The sequence below is a fragment of the Epargyreus clarus genome, unplaced genomic scaffold (genome assembly GCF_041222505.1).
Source record: "Epargyreus clarus isolate Ecla_fem2 unplaced genomic scaffold, WU_Ecla_fem_2.2 ptg000014l, whole genome shotgun sequence".
NCBI lineage: Eukaryota > Metazoa > Arthropoda > Insecta > Lepidoptera > Hesperiidae > Epargyreus > Epargyreus clarus.
The window spans coordinates 13,957,770-13,983,545 of record NW_027332222.1 but is presented as its reverse complement, the minus strand read 5'-3'; the positions used below and the strand labels follow the sequence as shown (position 1 = coordinate 13,983,545).

General features: G+C 33.3%; 1 protein-coding gene across 2 annotated transcripts in view; it reads right to left on the bottom strand.

Moving 5' to 3' along the window:
* The window catches only part of LOC140746946 (uncharacterized), a 124,795-nt gene extending 105,139 nt beyond the window's left edge, over positions 1-19,656 (bottom strand). For both annotated transcript variants that reach the window (XM_073079128.1, XM_073079130.1), the window contains exon 1: positions 19,343-19,656. In XM_073079128.1, the coding sequence (XP_072935229.1) occupies positions 19,343-19,457 (115 nt within the window). In that variant the 5' untranslated portion in view covers positions 19,458-19,656. The remainder of the gene's footprint in view (positions 1-19,342) is intronic.
* Positions 19,657-25,776: the final 6,120 nt, after the last annotated feature.

The window sequence follows — 25,776 nt, the reverse complement described above, 5'->3', positions numbered from 1 at the left end:
TAGAGGCTTAGTCTTTCTTTTTTACTCTGAGTGTTTACCTAATTATTAAGTCGAGTATGTAACATAGTCTTGAGATAAATTTTGGGACAGAATTTACGACGATTCTCCAACAAGGTATAAAATATTTGACCTAGAAAATTTTAGAAAATAAACTACCAAGGGCATTTTTAACTCATTTATACTTATCCGTAATTGATAAGACGTGTTCTGGGCTGTAGATAATTGAGTGTAATAGTACTAGTTACTACTAGTAGTATCTGATTTATATGCCAGTCATTTTGAGTTTCATTTCATTAACAATTAAAATTACTATAACCACGCCATTAGTACAGTGACGCCACTGACTGTAAAATTTTATTCTTGCCTTCCCTTCCTTTCTTTAGCTTAGATTTGTAATCATCAACTATAAGCAGGTACTATATTTCACAAATTTTCACATTTCTCATGTAGCCGTTGACAAATAAGGTTTTTGTGTAAAATATAAATGTTGTAACGGTGCATTATCCGAATGACAGCAACAGATAATTCTCCCCGCTCGACAGCACACGAAAACTAGAACTGTGGAACGCGAAACACAAATTATAATAAATCGATTGATATAATCCTCGCCGTTGGAGCGGAAAATTAAAAACTGATACAGAAATATCGAGTATTCGGTCTATTTTCGTATACATAGTTTGATACAGCGTGGAATTTTACGTAGAATACATTTTCAGAAAAAATAGTGAACTGTAAACCCATGACTAAAACTGCTTTTTAATAATTTTCGCTTCTTTTTCGCTGTAGTTCTTAGCTTTCAATATTAAAGTTAACACTTTTAAGTAGGTAAATATGTTTTGTCCAAGATTATATTTCCCAAGAATCTTTTTCGATACATTAAGCAGTCGCTTTCGACGCCATTCGATTATTTATTGTCATTCAAAACAGTCAAATATTATCATCATTGTATGCTATTTTCATTGATACAGAAAGCTGTATATTTTAAGTTACCTGTTTAAAAAATTTACAAATAGTACCTATAGGTGTAATTGACTAAATGTAGCCGATGGACATTATGAACTTATCATCTTCCTCAACCCATTAACGTCCCACTGCTGAGCACGGGTTTCCTCTCATAATGAGAAGGATTAGGCCACAGTCCAACGCGCTGACCAAGTGCGTATTGGTAGACTTCACATACCTTTGAGATATATTTTTTTATAAATCTCTCAGGTATGCAAGTTTTCTCACGATGTCGTCCTTCACCGTTTAGCAATTGATAATTAATTTCTAATACGCACATAACTTTGAAAAATCAGAGGTGCGTGCGTGCCTTGGATTTGTACCTCGGACCCATCGATCGAGAGGCTGAGTTTCTTAACCACTAGGCTTTCACTGCCAGATATGGACTTATATCAATGTGTAAAACATCAAAAAGCAGCATTTTAAAATCATAACGGTACATCATACTACTGATATTAAGATACAAAAGTAATGTTTATAAATGTAAACAGCTTCGAACAACGGACGATGTAGATGCGTTCCGGGCATGATTGCAGCGGCAGCTTAATACACTTTTAATGTTATTCAGGAACGACCCGTTGCTGATGCGCTGGAGAAAGTCCATCCGATGCGTATCATAATGACCGTGTATGCGTGATGCGTTGGAAAACATGTTCTGTTTAGATCTTTTTACAAACAGTTCTTTATTAGAGAAGCTGGATGGTTATGGTATCGGGACCAATTATGTTACGACAGCGGCTACATTGCTTGACGGCTCGTAACAATTGATATAAGTACTTTTTTAAATATCTTCAAAGATGTGTATGGTACCTATATGTACCTCACACTATAAAATTCGCAATTTCTATATTATGAATTGCCTACATAGGTATTAAAAGCTAAAACATTATTGAAAAGAAACAAATCATTACTAATGATATTTAGTTCTTGTGTGGATCTAATATTATGTTTGGGCTAAAGGAGAGATCGTGCGGAGATCCTTCATTACGTATTCCTTGTCAATTGATATACTCGTAGCTTCAACTACTCGTCAATAGATGGCGGTCTACGTGGCATCGACACCTCATTCATGGTTATGTATAAATAAGATTATATTTTTATATAATATATTTTGTAGTTCTATTCGAGTGTGTTCATTTATTTAAATTATAAGAATTTATTAGTAAGGTGAAATATTTGTATTGTACAAACCTACAGTTACAGGACTATGCCACTACAATTATTTCTGAACTAGAATCCCTCTTCCACTCCAAGCAAGAGGTTTTAAGGAGTGACCTAGTAACGCGTTGTTTAGTTACCACAGACAACATCACATATTTTGTAAGTATCCTAGTTCTCTACTTTTCTTTTCTTGCAAGATAAATGAATTGTTTTTAATTTCTTCAATAGGCACTATAATATATCAATATATTTATTGTGCAAACGACCAAAAGTATAATCTAAATTTTAATCAGTAGACAGACAGAACTTCGAAATTGTCGTTGTCATGTATTGATGTCCTTTATATTAGAACTGTCAATTCATTTTCTTTAATTTGACAAATAAGTTCCGACGGCTATTTTGTTTTATGTATTACTGTCAGTAAGGGCTTATTATAATTTTACTGCAATTAACTACGGTTCAGAGGTTACATAAACTTAAACCTTTATGTGGGTGTTCGTTCAATCGTTGAATATAATTGCTTACAAGTTTCCTTCCTGCGCCGGCGCAGCGCTGTCTCCGTTCGACCGAAAACATGTTAACGTTTTTAATGATCCATGATCATGCATGTGAAGGGTCAGTGAAGGGCCATATTCGTATAAATTATGTATGGAGTATATTAATAGGTATGTACGTTTAGTTTGAAAGTTGGAAGTACACGTAATGTTGTAGGTTGGGTGTATAATCTATACCCATAATGTATAGATAATTATTATTTTAGAATATAAAGTATGTACCTACATATTATATAAACATTAATGTATGTGTAGGTTGATAGAAAGTACATATAAACAGGTAGGAATATCTAATACTATCTAGGATTGATTACAGATGTCCATGGGCGGCAGTAGCCACTTACCATCAAGTGGACTGCATGCTCGTCTGCTACTTTTGTATTATAAAAAAAAAGTTGCCATATTTATCTGTTTCAGTAATATTTTGAATTTTGTTACATAAGACAGAATTTTGAATTATAGAAACAAGCATAATATGATTTCCAAAGCGATATGCTAGAGCAATATGCTTATTCGTAAAAATAACAAACAATTCTGGATTATTTACTTATCCACTTGACAAGTCCTTGTTAAGATTATTTAGTAACAAACAATTTACTGAACGATTTACAAATAAGTGCGAAGTGTTATTTAAGATGAAATATAAATAAGGCAACACCTGCCGTTTATGGCCAGGTAACATAAACCCACAAATGCTCTTTTAATCGAGATTTTACAGTGCGTGGTAAGGTTTCGTTTTGAGGCGCTTAACATCGTTTGAATATATCTCACGTATCATGAACTATGGTGTTCGGACAATATTTTAACTATTTTCATTTTATGATTCTGGTTATATTTTGATAGACAATAATTATATAAAAAAAATGTATTTTGATTGAAAAGACGTAGAAATCATCCTAAAATGGCTTTGATTTCTTTCAAAATAAAATGCGCAGACGAGCCTGGCTGATTTTTTGGGCCGATCTCCGATCAAGTGAATGTCTAAACAACGAAGCTTTGAATATAGAAAACATTATTTCGTTGTCGAGTATATTATATTGACGTACGTCAGCCTGTGGCCACAGGATAGCAACCGCTATCCTGTGGCCACAGGCCTTGTACAAAATTGTGGACTAAACTAGATGTAAATACAACGAATCTAAACTGCAAAATTTTTACAACTTTATGCCATTGTCAGAGTACCACAATATAACTAGAAAGTAGTTCGGTACTCCGCATCTTCGTAGCTCATTACGATGTATCCCCTTTGTTTAAGACGTACTTGCGGACTTTTTCCTCCAATGAATATGCATGCCCATGCAGTGCCGATGCGTAGACATGATCTTGACTGGCTTCTTATATAGACCGTGAAATCTGTATTAAAGTACTTTAAGGTAGTTTCTTTATTTTATATACATAGGTTTACTCTCATCTACTATATGAATGTTTCAAATAATATATTAAAAATAGGATAAACCAAAAAAAAAATGGTTAAGTAGTTCATTATGATTGTATTATGCAGTTGTTGTGGAGTGTTTTCATAGTTTCTTCTCCATGATAAAAATAGCTGGCGAAATACAGATAGTCAAAATTTATTATAATAAGTTGTAATTGTTAAAAAATAAATTATAATCAAATTATAATAACATTATTAAAAATAAAACAGATTTTTTCACAAGAATTTCAATAATCTTCTTTTGTATCTTTGTGTGAGTATGAACCAGAGATAAAAATAATATAAGTATCTAAATAAAATAAAAACGGATATTTTATGCTTATGGTGTCGTGTCAAATGGCAGTGATATTTATATCGTCAATGCATTCATATAAAATCTGTCTCATATCGGTTGTAGTGTCGCTTTTAATTGAGAAATAGATATTTCTGTTTGTTGAATGAAATAAAACCTGTAAGAAAGCTTAGGCACTCACTACGTACTGGGTATAACTGTGTCCAACTTCTATCTTTGATTTTCTGACTTTGTAGCTTATGCATCACGACTAGTAAAACTAAGTTAGTTTTCTTAGTCACACATTCATACCGCTGCTTTTTACTCAACTGCAAAGGAAGGGTTATTTTATAAAGTATAAATAGTATGTCGCTGATACCGCCACAGTTGAACTTTCACTTGATTTTATTTTCAAAATACGCACAGGTATTTTGAAATTAGAATACAAATACCTCTGCGTGTATGTGATTTAAACCATACTGAAATTGGTTAGAAGAAATGCACTACAGAGCTCTCAAAACCACGAAAAGTTCTATTACATACCAATCATTTATTAGTATATGCTATACATTGAAACTATCATTGAAGCAGTATATTATTATCTTTGCGAGAGAGCAGCTGTTTTGTATGTAAATACGAGACATTTAGATTCCAACTCGTGATCTTTGTGTGCCGTAACAAATAAATATTAATTTTGCAGTCTTTAGAAATCGTACATTCCAAAGATGGCAATATAATACATTCGCTTGCGTCACAATTACGAGGATTGGTTCAATAAACATATTTATAACGAGAAAGTATGTTGTGTATAAAATATTAATAGAATCTGTTAGAAATGTGATAATAATATAATTATGTTTCGTCGTCAACCCATTACTGTCTCACTGCTGAACTCTCACGTATCATTTCTCTGAGTGAGAGAATAATAAGCATAAGAAATAGTGGGATTTCCCGACATTTTACTAAGGCACTTACTTGAAGCGATAGCTTATTTGGACGCACCAATTTCTGTAAATACCGATCGCATTTTAAAAGTGTTTTAATATATTTATTTCGCTTGGTCGCAATAATTTCCAAAAATCCATAATCTGGAACTGAAGACTTATTTATTTATTTATTTATATAGTCAATTAGTACGGATTACTCCAATTACACAATTACCTAATTTCATCTCTCTATGATTTGCGCGGTAGATTATTGAAAGTGGCTATCGTGATTTCTTACACGAAAATATGGCTGTGGTAATTGTTTTTAAGCATTAGTAAAACTGCGCGAAATAGCTAATTTAAATCAAAAGCAATAAGTATGTACAGATATGTACAAAATAGAAGGAGGACATAAGGTATAGCTGATTACTTATTTATTTACATAATTATAGACTAACCGGCTAAATTACACATCTATTTTTGAGATTCTTGACTAGAAAGTCCGGTTATAATGGCCTGTTGCCAGCCACACCTAACTAATTTCGAATCTGCCAACTCTACATTATTTGCAACTCGTGAATGATTTGGTAAAATGTTCTATTCTAATTAAGCTTCTATTTCTTAAATCAATCAATGTGTTAAATTCGCAATCTTAAATCAATCAATTAATGTGTAGTTCTTAATTTGGCGTCTCCATCAGGGGATCTCAGGTTCGAATCCCAGGTCGTACCTCAGATTTTTCGAAGCTACACGGTTGTTTATTGGAAACGAGCTGACCCGGCAAATTTTGTACCGCCTCAAAATCTATTTATCAAATATATTTCATAAAAAATATAGCCATGTTACTCGTAGATAATGTAGCTTTCGAATGGTGAAAGAATTTTTAAAATCGGTCCAGTAGTTTTTGAGCCTATTCATTACAACCAACCAAACAAACAAATTTTTCCTCTTTATAATATTAGTGTAGATACATTATCATTTGTTTTAACATTGACGCGACTTCGTTGTTGTTTCACATTGAACTTCGTATGATTTTTTGTCAAAAACAATTTCACAAAAATATGCAAAATATTGTTATAAAAATGTTAAATTCGTACCGTAGAAAGGGTCTCAGTGGTGAGTACTGCATAACTAGTAGCGACCGACTTTCCAACAATTAGGTATGTAGGTGTACGCCGTTAGAGAAACCTTATCTAAACTTCAAGTGAAACTTTTATCAACATTTATCAAAACGACTGTACTTAACTTCGACTTAACCAATAAATAAAGCCTGAGAATTATTGCAAAAGTATTAAATTCAATTTTAGTACAGTGTGTGTAAATCGTTTTTGCAATAACTAAACATTTGTTTTTTTTTATTGTTCGACTTTCACAGGGATACATTAGAAATTTTTTGTTCAAGGTAGGCCCAGAAAACTAAAAAAAAATAGGATAAAATCAGGGAAATCACGATAAATTGCAACCCTTAATCCCCCTCAATATCAGTGGAACAAGAATGAATGAAGTAATAAAAACTGCTACTCAAAGATGCATTACTACCTCTAAGGAACTCTTTATTTTTGCATTATACAAGTATTTTTTTTTTACAATATAAGATTAGCAGACGAGCATGCAGTCCACCTGATGGTAAGTGGCTACTGCCGCCCATGGTAATCAACCTCATATAGGATTAGATATTCCTACCTGAGGTCGGCCACAGATGCGCCGCTACTCCAGAGGACTAAGCTGGAACGCCTCGGAAAAGTACGTCTCCCTTACCACACCCGTCAAAACGGAATACAGCAGCGTCTAACACTGCTGTTATTAGGCAGAAATAGGTGTGGCGGTGGTGCCGCCGGAGTCGAACTGCAAAGGGTTCTACCACCTTCAAAAGTAATTATATTTTTCATAACAGTACCTACTTAGCAACACAACCCTGCTGCTAACCCAACCTGCCACTAAATAACAAAAAAATATAATGAGAATGGCTATAACCTTTATTCTGCTCAATTGCCCGTATTTCCAACCTCCATATCGATCGTCAAATTGCTCACTAATCTGTGGTACCATTAGTTTCAGGTCGATGACTGTTTTACGTAACACTTTTTGTGTACTACTCCACTAGCGATACGAAACTGTATCGTACATTGGAACAATATTTGAATAGATTAGCTAATTCTCCATGAGGCAACGCCACCGATAACAATGGAGCAAAAAGTGTTATGTGGGTGCTCTGATGGTTTATTAGTAAACGTTTTGAAATTGTTATAGCTCTTTTATGTTCTTGGTTGTAGTCATAAGTTTTTATAGACACACATTTTATTTTTACTTCAATCAATTTATTCCGCTAGTTATTAAAACAAGTCAATGGATATTTTGGCTTTGTAGACTTACTTAATGTTTTACTTTCATATTTATTTTTATCAGTATCAACACTGAGAATACCTTACAGAAATCCCGTTTTACGATATCACAATGAAACTGACCGGAATTAAGCTAACACACTTCCAATAAAAAAGTACTTATCTAGAAAAATTGCTTCCTGCAATTAAGAATAGTATGCACACTTGCAGTGATAGCCTAGTGGTTAAGAAACTCGGCCTCTCGATCAAGGGGTCCGAGGTTCAAATCCCAGGCACGCACGCACCTCTGATTTTGCAAAGTTACGTGCGTATTACACATTAATTATTACTTGCATACCTGAGAGATTTAAAAAAATCTCAAAGGTATGTGAAGTCTACCAATTCGCACTTGGCCAGCGCGGTGGACTATGGCCTAATCCTTCTCATTATGAGAGGAGGCCCGTGCCCAGCAGTGGGACAGTAATGGGTTGTTGTTGATGATGATGACTGATGCACAGAATGGCAGAGCATTAGTCCCAACAGTTACTCTACGACGTTGTATAGTATTGCCTGTATCGCAATATACCCAAGTAACAAGTAATATTCATAAATCTCCATCATCGCTCTGTCATCATATACGCAATTTATTCTCGCTCTCTATGACTCATTAGGCTATAACGACGTCGTTACATTTTTTTGTTTAAAATGGTACTCAGTCAGTCTTTTGATGTCTTTCTGCAGTTTGCGGCGACTGTGTATGTAACTATATTTTTAGAAGTACATAAAAGTAGAAATTTTACATAGTGAGGAGGCTAATTAAAATCAACGCCATTTTTTTGTTTCTACATTAGCATTTCGTTTTTAATACGTTTTTGGAATAAGATTAACCAAATAACTAATATGTTTAGCATATAAATAGAATACCCATGCGAAACAAATACAAAATTGTGATTTTTTGATTTGCTATATCTGCACGTTTTAGTACTAAGACTATTACGAAAACTTCGCTGTCCGTCTGTCACAGGGCTATATCTCCGGAACCGTAATAGATAGACACGTGAAATTTTTACAGAGGATGCATACCGGTGGCCGCTATAACAAAAAACTAAGTATTGTTGAAAATAATAAAATGAATAAAAATAAGTAAAAAATTATGAACATTTGGTACGGAAGCCTCTACGTGCGAGTTCGACTCGTACTTGGCGAATTATTTCTTAATTATTAAAGTACATTATTACACAAGTACGTCAAAAATCTTTAAGGCAGTCCTAACAACTAAAGTAGTCATTTAAATTCACTATCTCTATAAAACCCCAGACTCTGCAGGGCAGAACCAACCACACAGCGATCATTTTTTCACGCATGTCGCGTATTAATAATCGTTCCCACACTAAAACTTGCAATAAGTTACATTGACAATCCTCTCGAGACCTTCACATCGCTCTTGAAATAACCGCCGCTTTTTACAATGAGAGAATTAACTTAGTAGTAACAAGTAGTAAGTAATGAGTCACTGTGATTTAAATGCAGCGTAAAATCAGATAGGCACGAATAATTGATCCGTCTCGTAGAGACTAAACTACTGTGCTAGGTGACGAGTGCAGTGTATATTTGTGTATTTTTGCAGTGCATTTTGTACAATTTTTGAATCTTTTTTTTTATTGCAATGTTAATTTTTAAATAATCTGTAGCCCTTGCCTTGCAAGGTCCGCCATCTTGAAATGCGTGACAATTCCAACATAATAGTGCGGTGTCAAAATTTTTAAAAAGTTTATTGTTCTGTTCTTGTACGCCTAAGAAAATGGAAATAATATTTCAGGGAGGTGAATTTCATTTTAAAAATAATAAAAAAATATAAAGGTATGCATTATTACGTTATATACAAATATATTATATGTCAATTTTAATAAATACTTCCTGCTGCGAGAAATCCTACTTCGTAAAATCGATTTAAAAGATCGATAGATCGATCGATCGATCGATTTATAAGATCGATATTTTTCTAGACATTTAGGTATTAACTGGCCATATAGAAAAACGTAAACTGGCAAATAAAAAAGAAAAATATTAATTCAGGCAGGATGTGTCACGATGTCTTGTGTTTTAGGAACATCATGATCACAGTTTATTATAAAAACGCATGTAATTCTTTTATTTTTCAGTACAATTGGAAATACCCACCTACATTTGATAGACGGTAAGCTTTTTCGAAATATCACCATTCGAATATTCATTCTTTAAACGAGTTCTTTGCGTCTGTTGCGAATGATTAAAAATTAATAAACCGTTTACGAGATACTATCGTATGTATTCGCAAACTTTCTGATTTCTAAAATTCCACTGATATCCTTTCGATTTCGAAATTATATAATAGATTAATTACGTTAATCTTATAACTTATGTAATAATAAAAGGCTAAAATAAAGGTGAATTTCTATTAATGTGTGTTACTACTTATAAATATGAATGAAAGAAACTGTTTATTAATTAATGTCCTGGGATTTTATTTAAAAAATAATATTTTTTGTTGTAGGTAGTTTCTACATTCTTATTATAAATTCTTATATTTTTCTTTTTAAATATCTTCACTTGCTACACACTACAATACTTTTATGTACCTGCTTCGTGTGTGTTCTAACTCAAATAAATATAAAATCACAATGTTTGACAACTTGTTCTTAACATGGAATGTTATACAATAGAATGCACTAATCTAGATGAAGTCAGCGTTACAACTTCGGTGAACCGGCTTCACAGATTGAAATGTCAAGGCAACGAGAAGTATTTACTGTCAAACTCTGTATTATAATATGTATAGCAAATATTTACCATAACTTAAGGCTGAGTAAGCCGTAAGGAACATGAACTCTAGATTAAATAGGCATTCGCACTTGTATAAATGATAAGAAATTCCATAATGTCATAATTTTATATTACGCGTATTAAACAATAATATTGTGAGTGAATACTCCTCATTAGTAATGTTCAGTTTCAAGTATATAGCATAATCTTTTTTATATAAATAAATATAAACATATGTTTTATTTATTTCTGGCGGTTTTAATTAAATAAAACCATTTGTCGCAATTTTATTCAGATAAAAGACCAAATTGAAAACCTTGAAGATAAGGCGATTTGCTTCGGACTCTACAAGTTTTGTTCGAGAAATCAGAGTTCGCGAAAAAGAAAACATTCGTTGCACATTTTGCTAATTTAATTTTTTGTATTACCCGTTTTAGTTATTTCATTAAAAACTAATCAGAAGGTCATACAAAAAATAATATGAAACTTACCCTAAAATGTCTCAAAAAGCAATTAAATGCTAGGCAACATAGTATAATAGTATTTATAAAAATCTTATTTAAAAATTTTCGTGAGAATGGACTACTTTTTTAACGATATCCGTCTCAGTCTACATTAATACTACTAATTTCAATCGGAAGGGATTGTTAATGAACCAGTAAATTAAAAACAATCCAACAATACTTATAGAAATAATCAAATCCATTTTCAAGGCACATTAATCTGTAATAAAATATTAATAGACGTTTAATCTCTATTGTTTTTCAAATTAAAATAGTGTTCGACATTCAAATAATATGGCCACGGAAATTCCTTCCTTATATTACATGTACTAAACAGTTTCACTGACCATAAAATACGCATAAAGGCAATTTGTCGATTAATTTTACTTTATGAATTATTTTAATTGGAGTTTTCATGGTTCGACTGCGTTAAAGCCATTTAACCTGTTCCAGCTCTTGTGTTAGGCGCTTTATTGGGGAACATCTTTTGTTTTTACGTAAGAATGTTAGCTCGTGTAAGTAATTGGTAGATCATTGGTTCTCCGATCAAGAATTAATAATATATATTTAGGTTTCACCATTATAGAAGAAATGACACCAATTGAAAATAGTCACTAAAAGATACAATGACAATGATCAATAAATAAAAACATGAATTTCGGCTATCACTACTTTTAACAACACACGATTAGCGTAGATCAATAAACCTAGTGTGTTTACGAACATAAGTATTGAGCAAATACGTACATTATATACCTACTAACACATATTGTTATCAATCCATTTGATATGCTCAAGTCACTTGTTTATGCAACATGTAGGCAAGATTAAATAAAGTAGACAATGCGGCTAATCCCATAGATTTTGTGAATTTTCAGTCTCGTATTCTTTTTCATGGAGAATACAGTAGATACGTACTAGGAGTGAGCAGGCAAACGAGAGTGCCACTTTCAGTAACGTAGAAACTTTTCTTTTATTTCATGATCAGTGTTTAATGATTTTTTTTTATATAATATAGGAGTAGCAGACGAGCATACAGTCCACCTGATGGTAAGTGGCTACTGCCGCCCATGGACATCTGTAATCAACCCCAGATAGGATTAGATATTCCTACCTGAGGTTGGCCACAGATGCGCCGCTACCCCTGAGGACTAAGCTGGAACGCCTCGGAAAAGTCTGTCTCCCTTACCACACCCTTCAAACCGGAACACAGCAGCGCCTAACACTGCTGTTATTAGGTAGAAATAGGTGTGGCGGTGGTGCTGCCGGAGTCGAACCACAAAGGGTTCTACCACCTTCAAACATAATAAAAAATGTAAAATATAATAAAAAATGTAGAGTCCAGAAATAAATTAATGAATAATAAGAGTTTAAATCTAACGTATATTAAAACATGGTGTTGATGGCAATACAACTCTTGTTAACCATCTTGGTCAGATATATCTTTAATAATGATTCATTACTATCAAAGTAAAATACAAGTAATGTCACATGTTTAACTGAGGTATATTTTATACCATTAGTATTAAGTACATTACGTATCCAATCGAACATTTTCTGTATCTTTCAACGTTATTATCAGTGCCAACTCTACATCTGGATAAAACGTTTATCAAATGTAGAGATGACAGCTCAAGGTTTAGCGATGTTGAATTTTGAAATATCACTTAGTACCAGGTAAGTAAGCAAATGTATGATGATTTATTGTTCAACTTTTTTAAATTGACAAGAATCTATAATGCAAGTTTTATAGTTTTACAAATATAGGAAATATGATTTAAACCAACTGCTTATTTTTAAGGTCATAAAACTATTATAAAAATTAAGCCTTTTTTGTGTAGGTACTATATGTTTGAGTTTATCTCCGAAACGGTTGTACTGCATTTGATTTTTTTAAATAAAGATGGCTCCCTGTCTCCTTGTCCTAGAAGGGGTCCTAGTACCCTAGTATATCCTAGTACCTAAGTCATATAATTACAAACATAAGTAAGTATTTTATAATACTAATCATTACTTTTTAATAAGTAAACAAAAAACGCAATTTTAAATATTTTTATTATTATAGTTTCCCAATTACATTATTTGTAAAGAAACTACGAATCATGAATATAGATAAGTAATCGTAAATAGTAGAAAAATTGACTTATTTACGTAATTCCTGGTCATATCTAAGAACTTTAAATCACGAGAACCTCACATAAAAGCCGTTAAGTTAATTGATATTTAATATTTTTATACAACTTTAAATACTCAATAAAATATATAATCCCAAATGGTGGCTTTTGTGCATGTTTTTCGCTTATGCATTGTAGAGAAAGAGAGGATAATAAATAGATATTTTGGAGTACATTAATTACTGAAACAAGTTAGATTAACATTACATACTTTGGTGCGTGAACGAATATTTGAAGCTAATGTATCGTGAAACAATTTGACCTTTATTGCTCAACCGATATTAAAAATAAAACAATTTTACTTTTGCAACATAATACGAGTAACTATTACCTATTATGTTCTTTTTAGACTTCCTTTAGTATGGTACTAAGAAAATTTTCCTCAAACACCTTAGTTTAGACAAAGACTTTGTCTTTATAAGAAAATATTACAATTTTAGCTAGGATTCCTAGACCCTCGTTTCTGCGTATAAATTGATAAATTCCTTAAATATTTATAAAATCATAAATTTCTTTTGAAACTTAATTGTCACTATAATGAATGCAAATTTTCTATCGAGAAATCATTCTGTCTGTCCACAATACCGTTAACTAATCTGAAGTTACAGCGGTTCATCTTACCAATGCCGGAATAAATCGCGACCTGACCACAAAGATGGGTCGCATGGCCGACGCCTTCCACTCATTCACACGTTCATTAAATGAAATTGCAAGCTTATGTGAGCAATCATGCTTAAGAATATGAAATAACGCTTTCTATACAACATTATTATATGAAATGTAACCAAACACACGACTAATGAAACACACAGACTCAGGAAAAAATTATAAATTAGCTATTTCTGGTGTGAAGTAGTTTTGCTTTTCGGTGGAAGTATGTATTCGTATGTCGGCTAACTTACATAATATAAGGCGACCATTTTAGTTCTCAGAAGTGGTACCTGTGATCGACTTCATATAGAACCCCTCTTATAAATGGATGGATGGATGGAGTATGTTATAGATGTCCATTGACGGTAATGACTGCAGGTGGACTACATGCTCTGTCCTATTTAAATTTCATAAAAACACAAGTATTTAACTTGTGTTTTTATAAATAGTAATACGGAGTCACGGTCAGAAACTAATCTACTTGTAGTATGTTCACAGAAAAACACCCATCCTATAAGATGGTATGCATTTGAAAGCCTATTAAAGTATAACGAACCAGAAATTATGCACGTGATGTGAAGTGAAGTCGTAAGGAAAATGCCAAGACTGTAGAACTAAGAGGTTAAAGGAAGCCACAAAAATAAGTCGGTAGTTTAATGCACTAGCACACTGTAAGCTTCTTGTAGGTATTGTTTATAAATAAAATAAATATCTATATGCTTAAATGCTTGTTAAATGATCCTTACTATAGTTGGCCTATATCTCTACAAAGGGATTAAAGGACTCTTAAATATCAATTTTATAAACTGATGAATTAATAATTTAATTTTGAATAACGTTATGTATGATTTGTTTTAATATTTTGTATTATATCATTTTGTATAGAGAAACTTAAGTTTATTCAATATTTTGTGTAAATTTAAACTTAAATGGAATTATTCTAATTATTTGTAAATTGATCTAGTATTGTATAATCTTTTAAGGCGTCTATTTATTACATATGCCGTGCTCACCTATAATTGTGGGGACACGACCTTTTATTCTCTACTTGTTATCTTTGTGAATTGTTATTGTGTTTTCTGCGTTGGTGAGCCTTAATTAAATAAATAAATAAATAAATAAATAAATAAATAAATAAATAAATTAATTTTACAGTTAGTTCCACTTAAAAATGCACAAAATTATAGTACATAGGTATATAAACTTTAAAATATACATAGACTATTTCAAATACATGTAGAGTTCTTTTGTGATATGTAATTATCCTTTGCAAACGGAACCCTAAAAAGCTGTGCACGGCAAAGCACACGATATGTCGCGTAAGAAAACTTTTCCCATGCCCTTACTTTGAAGTAAATAATTTGTATTGATTACGAAACGAAGCTGTCAACTTTCCTAGCCATAAAACAAAAAGTTTGCAACATCTCAACGATGAATCACACAGTTTTTACTGAGATACCGCTATTACACTCTACTGCTTCTAAACTGAAGCGTTTTGTTCCGCTGGGAACGGTAAGCGTAATTACCGACGAAGCATTTCATCTCACTGCTTACAACAGTAACATGTTATAGTCCGCGAGTCCGCTCTGAATATAGAAATGAATCGCGTCGCCATAGCAAATTGTATGACTACACCTGCTTGCAACAACTTCAGAGCGGACTAGCAGTTTGGCGCGGACTATAACTGCTTGTAAATAACAGTCATTTCTCAATGCCTTATTAAACAATGTTTTCATAGAATTTGGGAAAAATGCTTAGTCACTCTTGTTTTTATTACTACCGCTTTTGTATTTTTGTACGCTGTCTCATAAATTGTAATACCATAGTACATTTTTGTAAACTTTCTCATGTAAGTGAATGTCATTAATTCTTAATGAGAAATAAATATCTAAACCCACTCTTGTCGATCTGATAGGGAATACCAAGAATAAAGCTTAAAACGTCTTTTTAGGAAAAAAGGACATTTTTTATGATCTTAAGTCCCATTGCTGGACACAGGTTTTTCCCACATCTGACGAAGGACTTTAATTGTATTCTAATTTATGAAGGAAGGATTATTGGTCAACCCCAATCCATTTTTTAAAACCACTCACATGGTTTCCGACATGGTATAGGCTCTATCTATCTATCTAAAGAACAGCCGCGACCGATAGCTTTATTAGCTACTAGTGGTCACCCAGCCAACGCCCGACTGCGTCCAACGTTGCTTAACATTGTCGATCTTTCACACTTTCGAAAAAGTAACGCATTATTATAATAAACTATGCGAAAGAAGAGACTCCCAATAAAGTACAGGAAGTAAAGAGACCCAGTTTCAAACTGTGGTACTAATAATCATAAAGAGATCCGTCAACGACTAAGGAATTTAAAAAAAGATCCCGTTAAAACGACCATCCCTTCTAAAAGGTGCACCGTCATTTGGAGTCAACTCGGCATTCGATTCGCCTACGGATAAGAAATGACCTTAAGGGCCGGCCGACTGGTCTGACTGCATATTTTTGACCACAGAACTAGAATGCTACAGAAATGATTTACCTACTTAATTTTAACTGTTTATTTAGTTTGGCAATACGTTACCATTCTTCTATAGTGTTGAAAGAAAAAATAATAATAAAGATAGGTACTTCTTGGAAAGAACTAGCACAATTCCTGTACACTTAGATTAAGTAAAATTATGAAATTAATTAATTAAAATGTTTTACAGTTGCTCTCCGACTAACAAAAATAATGACTTGATTGTCATTATTTTTATAAGAATAATTGTATATTATTTACTTTTCTGACTAACTACTTTTAGTAACTATGATTTTAAGCAAGATATGCATCCCTAAATAACATTTCTACCTGGCATTGGTTCTGTATTTCAATATACATACGTAAAAACTGGCCGATTTTAACTATATGTGTACCTATATACGAACCGACCGCATACTTTTGACTATAGATACCGCGATGCGCTTAAGAATGTGTCGCCACACGCTTACGAATACCAAGAAGATCATAAATATTCGAGCTTCATTGAATACACTTCTTTACTTTTATTTGTACATGCCCTAAGATGCTCCGTGGAAACTATTTTAATTCACCGATGAGGTATTTTTAGACGGTAGTGTAACGTGTTTTGACTAAAAGGTGTGCGATCTTTTGATATAAACTAGTTTTAAGCTTTAAAAGTATAATTAAAGGGGATGATTTTAAAATAATATAGAGCGAGATTGAATAATTAAATATGCATAGATGTATTAACTAATAATATGTCAATTATTTAAATTAATTCATGCGTCGTTTTTGATATGATGTTCATAATAAACTACTAAAGTTAATAATAAACGATTAGTAAAATATTTTTAATGATAAAAAGAGTGCAAAATATACAAAATATATTTTTAAAATACAAATATTTTTTTGCCCATATGTGCTGCTATATGCTATTATAATGTGAAAATATAGAGGATGTTTCTGTTTGCTAAAAATAATGAAATTAAACTCGTTTGTTCACTCCGTAGGAACCATGTAGGAACAGATATCTTCATAAGCTTAATCAAATTGACATTGCAGAAACAAATATTTGAGGATCTAATTATGGCAGATAACTTGATTAGCTTTGAGTAATTATTACCTTGAGAACTTTTTTTTGCTGAAAACTCATCATCTAAAACTTAACGTACCTAACAATTTGTTTCTTTTTGAAATCAGTATGGTCACTGCTGCCCATGGACATAAGTTCTACCTGAAACTGGTAGTTGCCTCATATGTAAGCAGTTCTATCAAAACCTTCTATTGAAACGCTTCACACTTCAAATTCTCTACCACATTTTAAAATGGGAAAAATGTGAATTGACGATAACATAGTGAATTTATTAAGAAAACCTAATACAAAGAGCAAAAGTGCGTCACTTGCGGCGGCGCCACCGCCACAGCTATTTCTGCCACATAACGGCAATATAGCAGACTGTGTTCTGGTAATGTAAAAAAGATTTACTTTTTCGAGGCATTCCTTCTTAGTACTTATTAGAAACAATGCATCAACAATGCAATGGTAAATCTCACCATTAAGTTAATATGTCCATTAGCTGCAATGACCATTTAAAATTAGGTGCGCTGTATGTCCGTTGTAAGTAATAAACAAACTCAAGGTAAAACATTTGTATACATATAGTACACAAAATTATATACCTACCTACAAAATTGTATTACAGTTATGAGTGAATTTTTCGAGGCATCCTGCTTACTACGGATCTGGCAACACTTACGAGATCAAGGTGAAACTGGTATTAGCGGTCTTAATTAATTGCTGTCTATGATCTTCAACGTTAGTTGAGGATTAATTTAATAATCGCATCGAAAGTCGCATGTTGTGAGTGATGTCAGTCCACCTCATTAGATTCACAAGCTGAATACGTAATTAATGAGTTTGTTGAACTCGCTCAAGGTTTTGTGGACAATCTTTTGCAAATAAACAAATTATCTAATGCCCTCTAATGTCAAAACATTATATTTAGAGAATACCAAGTAGATCTATATAAGTTCCTCATTTCCATATGATTTAAATACGTAAGTCTGTCCTAGTTTAGAATAGTGAAATGTAGCTTACAAAACTTCTGTGCCACGAATCCAGCAACTAATTTTGTCAAGAAACTTGTTGAAACGTTGTGGCAAATACATTTGAACGGTTTTTATCTTGTGAAAGGCCTTTTACCGGCGATGAATTTGAAACCTCAAACAGCTAATATTACTAATTACATACTTTCACAAGATGCTGCAATTTTCTCCCAAGCAAATAACCATAAAACTTATTATTAAAATGAATGATAGCCATTTCCTTTAATTTCGAAAGTTCTAATATTTCACGTATGTTGGAAGGAAAATAGTTGGACCGTAATCGACGTAGGTAGAGAATTAAACGATTAGGTACCGTAATTTTCAATGTTACTAGATTTTTCGGCTAGCTTTCTAACGCGATACATTTTGCATAAATTGATAAGTATGTCCGGTGAGAGTCAGTTTTGTTATTTTTAAGTTTTTAAAGGACAATTTAAGGTCTTATTAATTTCAATACAGGTACAAGTACCTTCCATTTAAGACACACAATGTTTTAGTCTTATCAGATCTTCGCGCCATCATGATTTCGTTAACCCATTGTGAAGAACGCCGTAATACAATTAAATTGAAGCAATTAGTTTTTGTTACCGTCAAAACAATCCTTATCCGTACTTGGACTAACTTGAGTGAACAATAAACGATTGCAACACCATGCAACACCGATGAAACCAACATGTATCACACAACTTATAATTAATTAAGGTAGAGGCAGGTTAACTTTTTTGCAGTGAAGTTTAAAACTATATCAAGGTCTGTGAACTGTATGACATAGTGGGGAGAACAGCACTCAGCATTTTGCAGACAAAGCGAAATTACTTCACATTCCGAACAAGTCAGCATTTAGAATATCAGACCAGTTGTTCATAAACGTGCTTTTCTAACGATTTCAACGCTAATAGCCTTACTTGGTAGAGCGGCGCAACTATGACTCTACACTCACCATTGGTGCCGAAATAATCGTCTTTATCCAAAATCTCATGCTGGAAACCATAAGCAGGCAGCCATGCATGGGAGCCCGGCGGATCGGGCCAATCCGATATGCGAACCTCCTCCATTTCGACATAAACACAACACTGCACTCCACTAGCGTTTTACACTAAGTTAGCACGAGCATGCATGGACTACCTCGTCGTTCGTCCATTAGGTTGTCATTTAGGACGATAACGGTCGTCGATTCGGTGCGGTCTCAGGTGCACTTTCGTTCTTGAGACGCGCGCGCGCGGCGGGGTGCGGCGGTTGACTGGCGCACCGGTTGATGGCGCGCGCGCCGCGATCTCTCCAAGCCGAGTCAATCCGTGCTATGGCTCCGTGTGAACAAACTTTTTCAACCAGTTTTGAACTTTTTGCAGTACGATGCAGACGCCGTGACGGTCCAGCTTGGCGGCGAGTAGCCGGCACAAATAGTAAACGTCATACTACAAGCCATCAATGATATCATCATCATATAGATAAAGTATTCACTACCTACTGAGGATCCTATCTCCTTTTAAGGCAGCTCGTTTTCGCCCACATAGCTACCATCATTTGAATCTTCGAGCTTTCTTATTCTTGCCAAAGTTGGTCAAGTCACAATTATTACACATCTTATACAGTCACAGACTACACAAACTTTATGTTATTATAAAGGGTGGTATCTTTTGTGCAGCTAATGTATAAGACCATTATGAAGGAATGAAGAATGAATGTAATTCGAGCGCAGCTGTTTTCTTTTAGCCGCGCGTGATAAATTGATATTATAGCAACGTTTCGGAATTAAAAACGTCAAGACAGCTGGCCATTGAACGGAAATCGAGTCGCCAATCGCGAAACTAGATTTATGAGCTCGGAACCAGTTGTAGTCGTGACTCGAACACATTTTGTAACAATCAGCAGTTTGTTTGTGTCATGTTCAGCTGAGGGGCCAGCCCTCCCACGAAACCATAAAAATTGCTAACACCGTGCTAAAAGCTTACGCTGAGTACACCTACACGGAAAGCAAGTTTGTAAACCATAGCTTTGCAACTTTTTTCTACACACTATATTTTTATCGAAGGAATGTATGCGAATTAAAATAACTACGAAATTATTACTCATTTAAGAGTTAAGCCCGGCTAAGTAGAAATAGCGCTCTAAAAAGTAAGTATGAAATAAGAAAATATTCTTATAGTTATATTCATAGGATTCATAGCCATGGTCACATACAGTCAAAATATATAACCCTTCTTTTTGTTTCGAAGTAGACAGATAAACAATCTGGTTACTGACTTTATCTGATAGCCCGTGATTGTGTCAGATAAACTCTGTAAAGATGACGAATTAATTTTGGACATAGAAAAAAAAAAATACGCAGAAAATGTCATAGGAGTCGTAGATTTGCTCCCATTTTGCTCTTTATCTGAGAAACTAGTTGTGTAAGAGAAGGATATTCATGAAGGGGGAAGTCCGAAACCTTTGAAACTAAGGACATGGTTTCCGTCACGACTTTTTTAGAGGTTCTTGCGTCGATTCTTGGAACTGATTGCGCCATTTATACACTACTTAAAGATATACTGGTTCTCTACTTGGTTCAATTATCTATTTGGTTCAGTTAGATAACTACTATCACCATCCCCTATGTTTTTCAGTAATAGATAGACAATAGACATTATAAGTAAAGGAAAATATACGTTTTCTAAGGGTAGCATCGCGTTGTGATCCACTTCAGGTAAAACTTCTGATTTTAACTTGATGTTAGCGATATAATAGCAGTGACCATATCATATCAAGAAAATTAAATTACTGTCCAAAGCATTACCGATATTATTGAACATAACAGTCATATTATGATTGTAAGAAACACAAGAAGCTAAACTATTTTAGATTTTTTTATACGTACTGTGAATAGTCAAATGATTTTTATTGTATTAAATAGGTATAGTACCATCTAAACGCAGGCCTTGATTGTACCATCCACTTGACTTGTAAGTTTAACATATTAGATGACCCTGAATTTAATTAAGAGATTGTATTGAAGCTCCAGCATAGCGTTTAATACATAAGGACTTGTTGGAAAATAAACCGATTCGGCACCGGTTTCGCACGCAGAATATGATACACAATACGCATGATTTCAGGTATTATAGAAAAGTTGGAGGAAAAATGATTGTGACTCTCCCTCATACCTAAGTTACCTACTTTTTAAAGTATTATTGTTAATTATGAACATAATAATATTGTTTGATGTCGTTAATATTTAAGTAAATAAATGCATATTGGTGTAGCATAGAGTACATCGGCAAGTGGTAATTCCATTATCTTTTTTATCTCGTATGTATGTAATATTTCTTTATTCGCTCAAACTGTAGGTATTGTTTCTGTTGCATTATCAGCTCACGTTGTAAATTTGTGATACAAGATTAAGATAAAAACTACTTGAAACATTAAAAACTGAGTTTATCAAAGGTAAGTAATACATATTACACTTTGTACTGCAGCTGGTACACCGCAAAGTATTTATGATATGAATATTATACAGTTGATATATTTATAATAATCGTTGTTATGATATTTAATACACTACGCACGCTATGCTATGTTACATCAATTTGAAGGAAATAAATGTCTTTTACGAACAAATAGTAAATACAAATTTAGTTTGATTAAGGTAGTACAGGTAGGACAGCGTCGCCATAGTTATTTCTGCATCATAAGAGCAATGTTAAACGCTGATGTTCTGTTTTGAAGGGTGTGGTAAGGGCGACATACTTTTTCGAGGCCGACCACATGTTAATATTTAATCCTGTTTGGGGTTGCTTACAGATGTCCATGGGCGACAGTAGCCACTTACTATCAGGTAATCTGCATGCTCGTTCGCTACTCTTATATTATAAAGAAAAAAACTTGAACTATTATTACACCTAAAACTTGTGCGCTTTATACCATGCTGCACATCTTCACAATTATCTTTTTCCACATCTATTAAAGAGCGCTTTGCGTGACAATCTGATCCAAGGCGGCGTAATAACTGTTTACGCTATGCGTTGCAACCGGTAAGGTGCAATGTTCTACCATATGTTAAACGTCCCAGTAATCACAATACAATACACGTGTATGTTATCAACTTTTAAGAGGAAAGTTCGGAGAAAATATTATTTATAATGAGTTGATAAATGTGTGCGACATTTAATGCGTTTTAATTTTTTGTTAAAAAAATTTAACATATTAATTTTAGAAATAAATTTAGTTTCTTTTTTTAATTGAATACTTATTTTATTATTATAGTTATTTAACTTATTACAATACAATAAAAAACAATTAAACAATATTTAAAGTAAAACCAATAAGATTAACATAAAAAAATTATAAATAAAAAAATGGGCCAAATCGCTGCCTCGAGGAAGTGTACCCAAGATACAGCATTACCTCGCTGAATTGACAAAAAAAACCTATTTATATCTGTTCTATGTACCTATATAATATTACGTGTTTCCTTTTTTAATTGCTCTTTACTTACTTTCATAATATTTATACATCAGTACGTAGATCAGTCTAGATCAAATATCCAAATACCATAGCACATCACTTCATCTATCTCCGCTAACTACAAGCATGTTAGAGAGCGCATTGCGTGACAATCTGCTGAGCCGATGTAATAGCTATTTGCGCTATGCATTACGGCCGGTAATGCGCAACGTTCTCCCCATATAGGGAGTTTTATATTAATCGTAGCAGTGATCACGACTCCACACGTGCAATGTTACAAAACTTTCGAGAAAAAATTAGGAGAAAGTACGTTTTATGGGCAAATTTGACCTATTGCGTGATGAAATGCTAAGGTACGACTCGAAATTATTCATGCTCTACATTCATATAATTATTGCCTGCTACGTACTTAAATTATTATGGTTTATTTTTTTATTTTTAATGAAAGTAGTAAGAAGTCTGCTTAAGCAGATATTTTAAATAAATTAATAAACAATAAAGCGCATAAAATCTCTGTGTAAAATATCTAAAATTTAAAACTAGTCACTCTGATTAAATTCACTGATAGAGAGTGTAAATGACTACTGATTTTGTGATCGACTTCAGGTTATTCTGCGATGCTTGCGCTCAGTATGGTCAGTAACAAGCGTAACCAAGCGCGATAAGCATGGAAAAAGTACAGATGCACTTTGAACGTCTTAGGAGTGCACATAAAAAGCCAGCGCAACCGTTTTACAAGAAATGCAGGAAACCTAATCTGATCAGATTCCAGTGCAGGCTTTGAATACAATCTAACCTTACTCAACAAAAGTTTTACCAAACCTGCAATTACCTAAGCAATCTCATCAACTCATCATTACATTGTTACCTTAGTTCTAAGAAACATAAACCATTGTCTGTAGATAATATCAAAATAATAGCAAAGCCTCGCGTGTAAGGTTACGTCTAGTTCACTTCAGTTCAGATAATTGGTGTAAACAACCCCTGACCTTTGAAAAAAGAGAAATGTGAAACATTACGTGTTGCAAGCTACTGTAATCAATTTACGTAAACCCGTTTTGATTTGTCATGCAGATGAACGTTTAAACAAATTTACTTATTACGGGCGATAAAAATCATTTACAGGCAACCTTTGAGGCGATTATAACATCTGTATATAAACAATTACATTGTCTGTTTGCAATTTCAGAATAACTGCTATTATCTAAGTTCAAATGCTTATTTGAAGAAAACAATAACACAGAAACTCAATTTAAATCTTTTGTCTGTCTACAAATTAATGTACCTATGCCAGATTGCCAGTATGCCAGACGCATGCCTGAGCTGACAAAATACTCGTAGTAAGAAACTCAATTTAAATCTTTTGTCTGTCTACAAATCAATGTACCTATGCCAAACTGCCAGTATGCCAGACGCATGCCTGAGCAGACAAAATACTCGTAGTAAGTACTGTCCTGTACGATGTGTCTTAACTTATACTAACACAACCACACAGACACTGTTCGTGCCAGTTAAATATTGTGTAGTAATGGCCGTTAAAATATTTTGTTGAAAAATATGACTATATAATGTCTGTAAACCAATTTGGATAGGCAACATTGGCTACATTTTTATCCCAGTAAGATTTATTTCTACTCGAAATGTTAAGAAAACATGTGAATATGCTCCAAACGAGGATAAAAACACAAATAATACAACTTTCATGTAATTTAGATAACAAACTTAATTATTTTTACTTTGTATTCACTGGTAATCTGAATTGGGAATTCACGTTGCTAATGTAGCAGCGCGAATCGTCTCCAGTATGCAAAACAAGGTTGATAAAAACTTGTTTTTACTGAAACCAGTTTTCGGCAGTTCAATTTGATTAATTTGCATATTCGTGCAGTACTTACTTGAGTACAATGGGCTTCATTCTCCTCTTCGGAATTGTTGCAAAAGCAGAATTCTTCAAGACCGATGATGTATTGAGGTCTCCTGTGATATTGTGCATACGTGACATTTTAAAGTGAGGCGTAGGGAAGTCTCACTGAACAAGAAATATATTTTATTAAAAAAATGTTAAGTTACTACTACTCATAAATATTTCATTATCAATTATCCGGTACCTAAATAAAAAAATAAGTTAAATTATATGAGTTTTATATTTCTAACATAATAAAATAGTATTAAGAAGAGTGGAGGGTCGCAAACTACTTTCAATAAAAAAACAACATTGATATAGTAGATATTGTGTGTTGCTGACTCTAAATAATAAAAAATACTTCATTGTGTTTTAAACAATCATTAAACCATTATATTTACTAACATTTTATGTCAAGAGTAAAATTGAAACAATTCGCAGCACTCGACTGACTGATCGTAGTAAACAGCTCGTTTCCTAGGCCTGCCCCTTGGCCGCCAGCCAAACGTCTCACTACGTTGAACATTTGTTACAACATCACTCAACTTATAATAAAATAAACAAATCGTAAACTATTTCTATTATTTGCGAATACAATACAAACATTGGCGGTACTTTCAAAATTATGTTGTACCTATACAAAGTTTGCTAGGGTAGTCGGTAGTCCTGATTAAAATAATATTCATAATAATTTAATTATTTATTTCAAGTAACAAAGATTTATTTTTGAATTACAATTAAAATTTTAAGTTACATTACAATTTTATATGTAGAAAACTGCAATGAGGAATAAATCTACAGTCTACTCAATTGCTTATCATCTTCAGGATGCTGTTGGAGCTATCCCGGACACGGTATATCAGGGAGCTGCATCTTTTTCTCATTATAGTGTAAAAACAGTTTACATGAGCAGAAGCTCATAGCTGCATCAGGGATGCAGAAGCATCCCTGATGCACTACAGTACATTGGTAGTCCCATCAGCATCCTGAAACCATTATTATATTGAACTCTAAGAGCATTGTAAGATTTT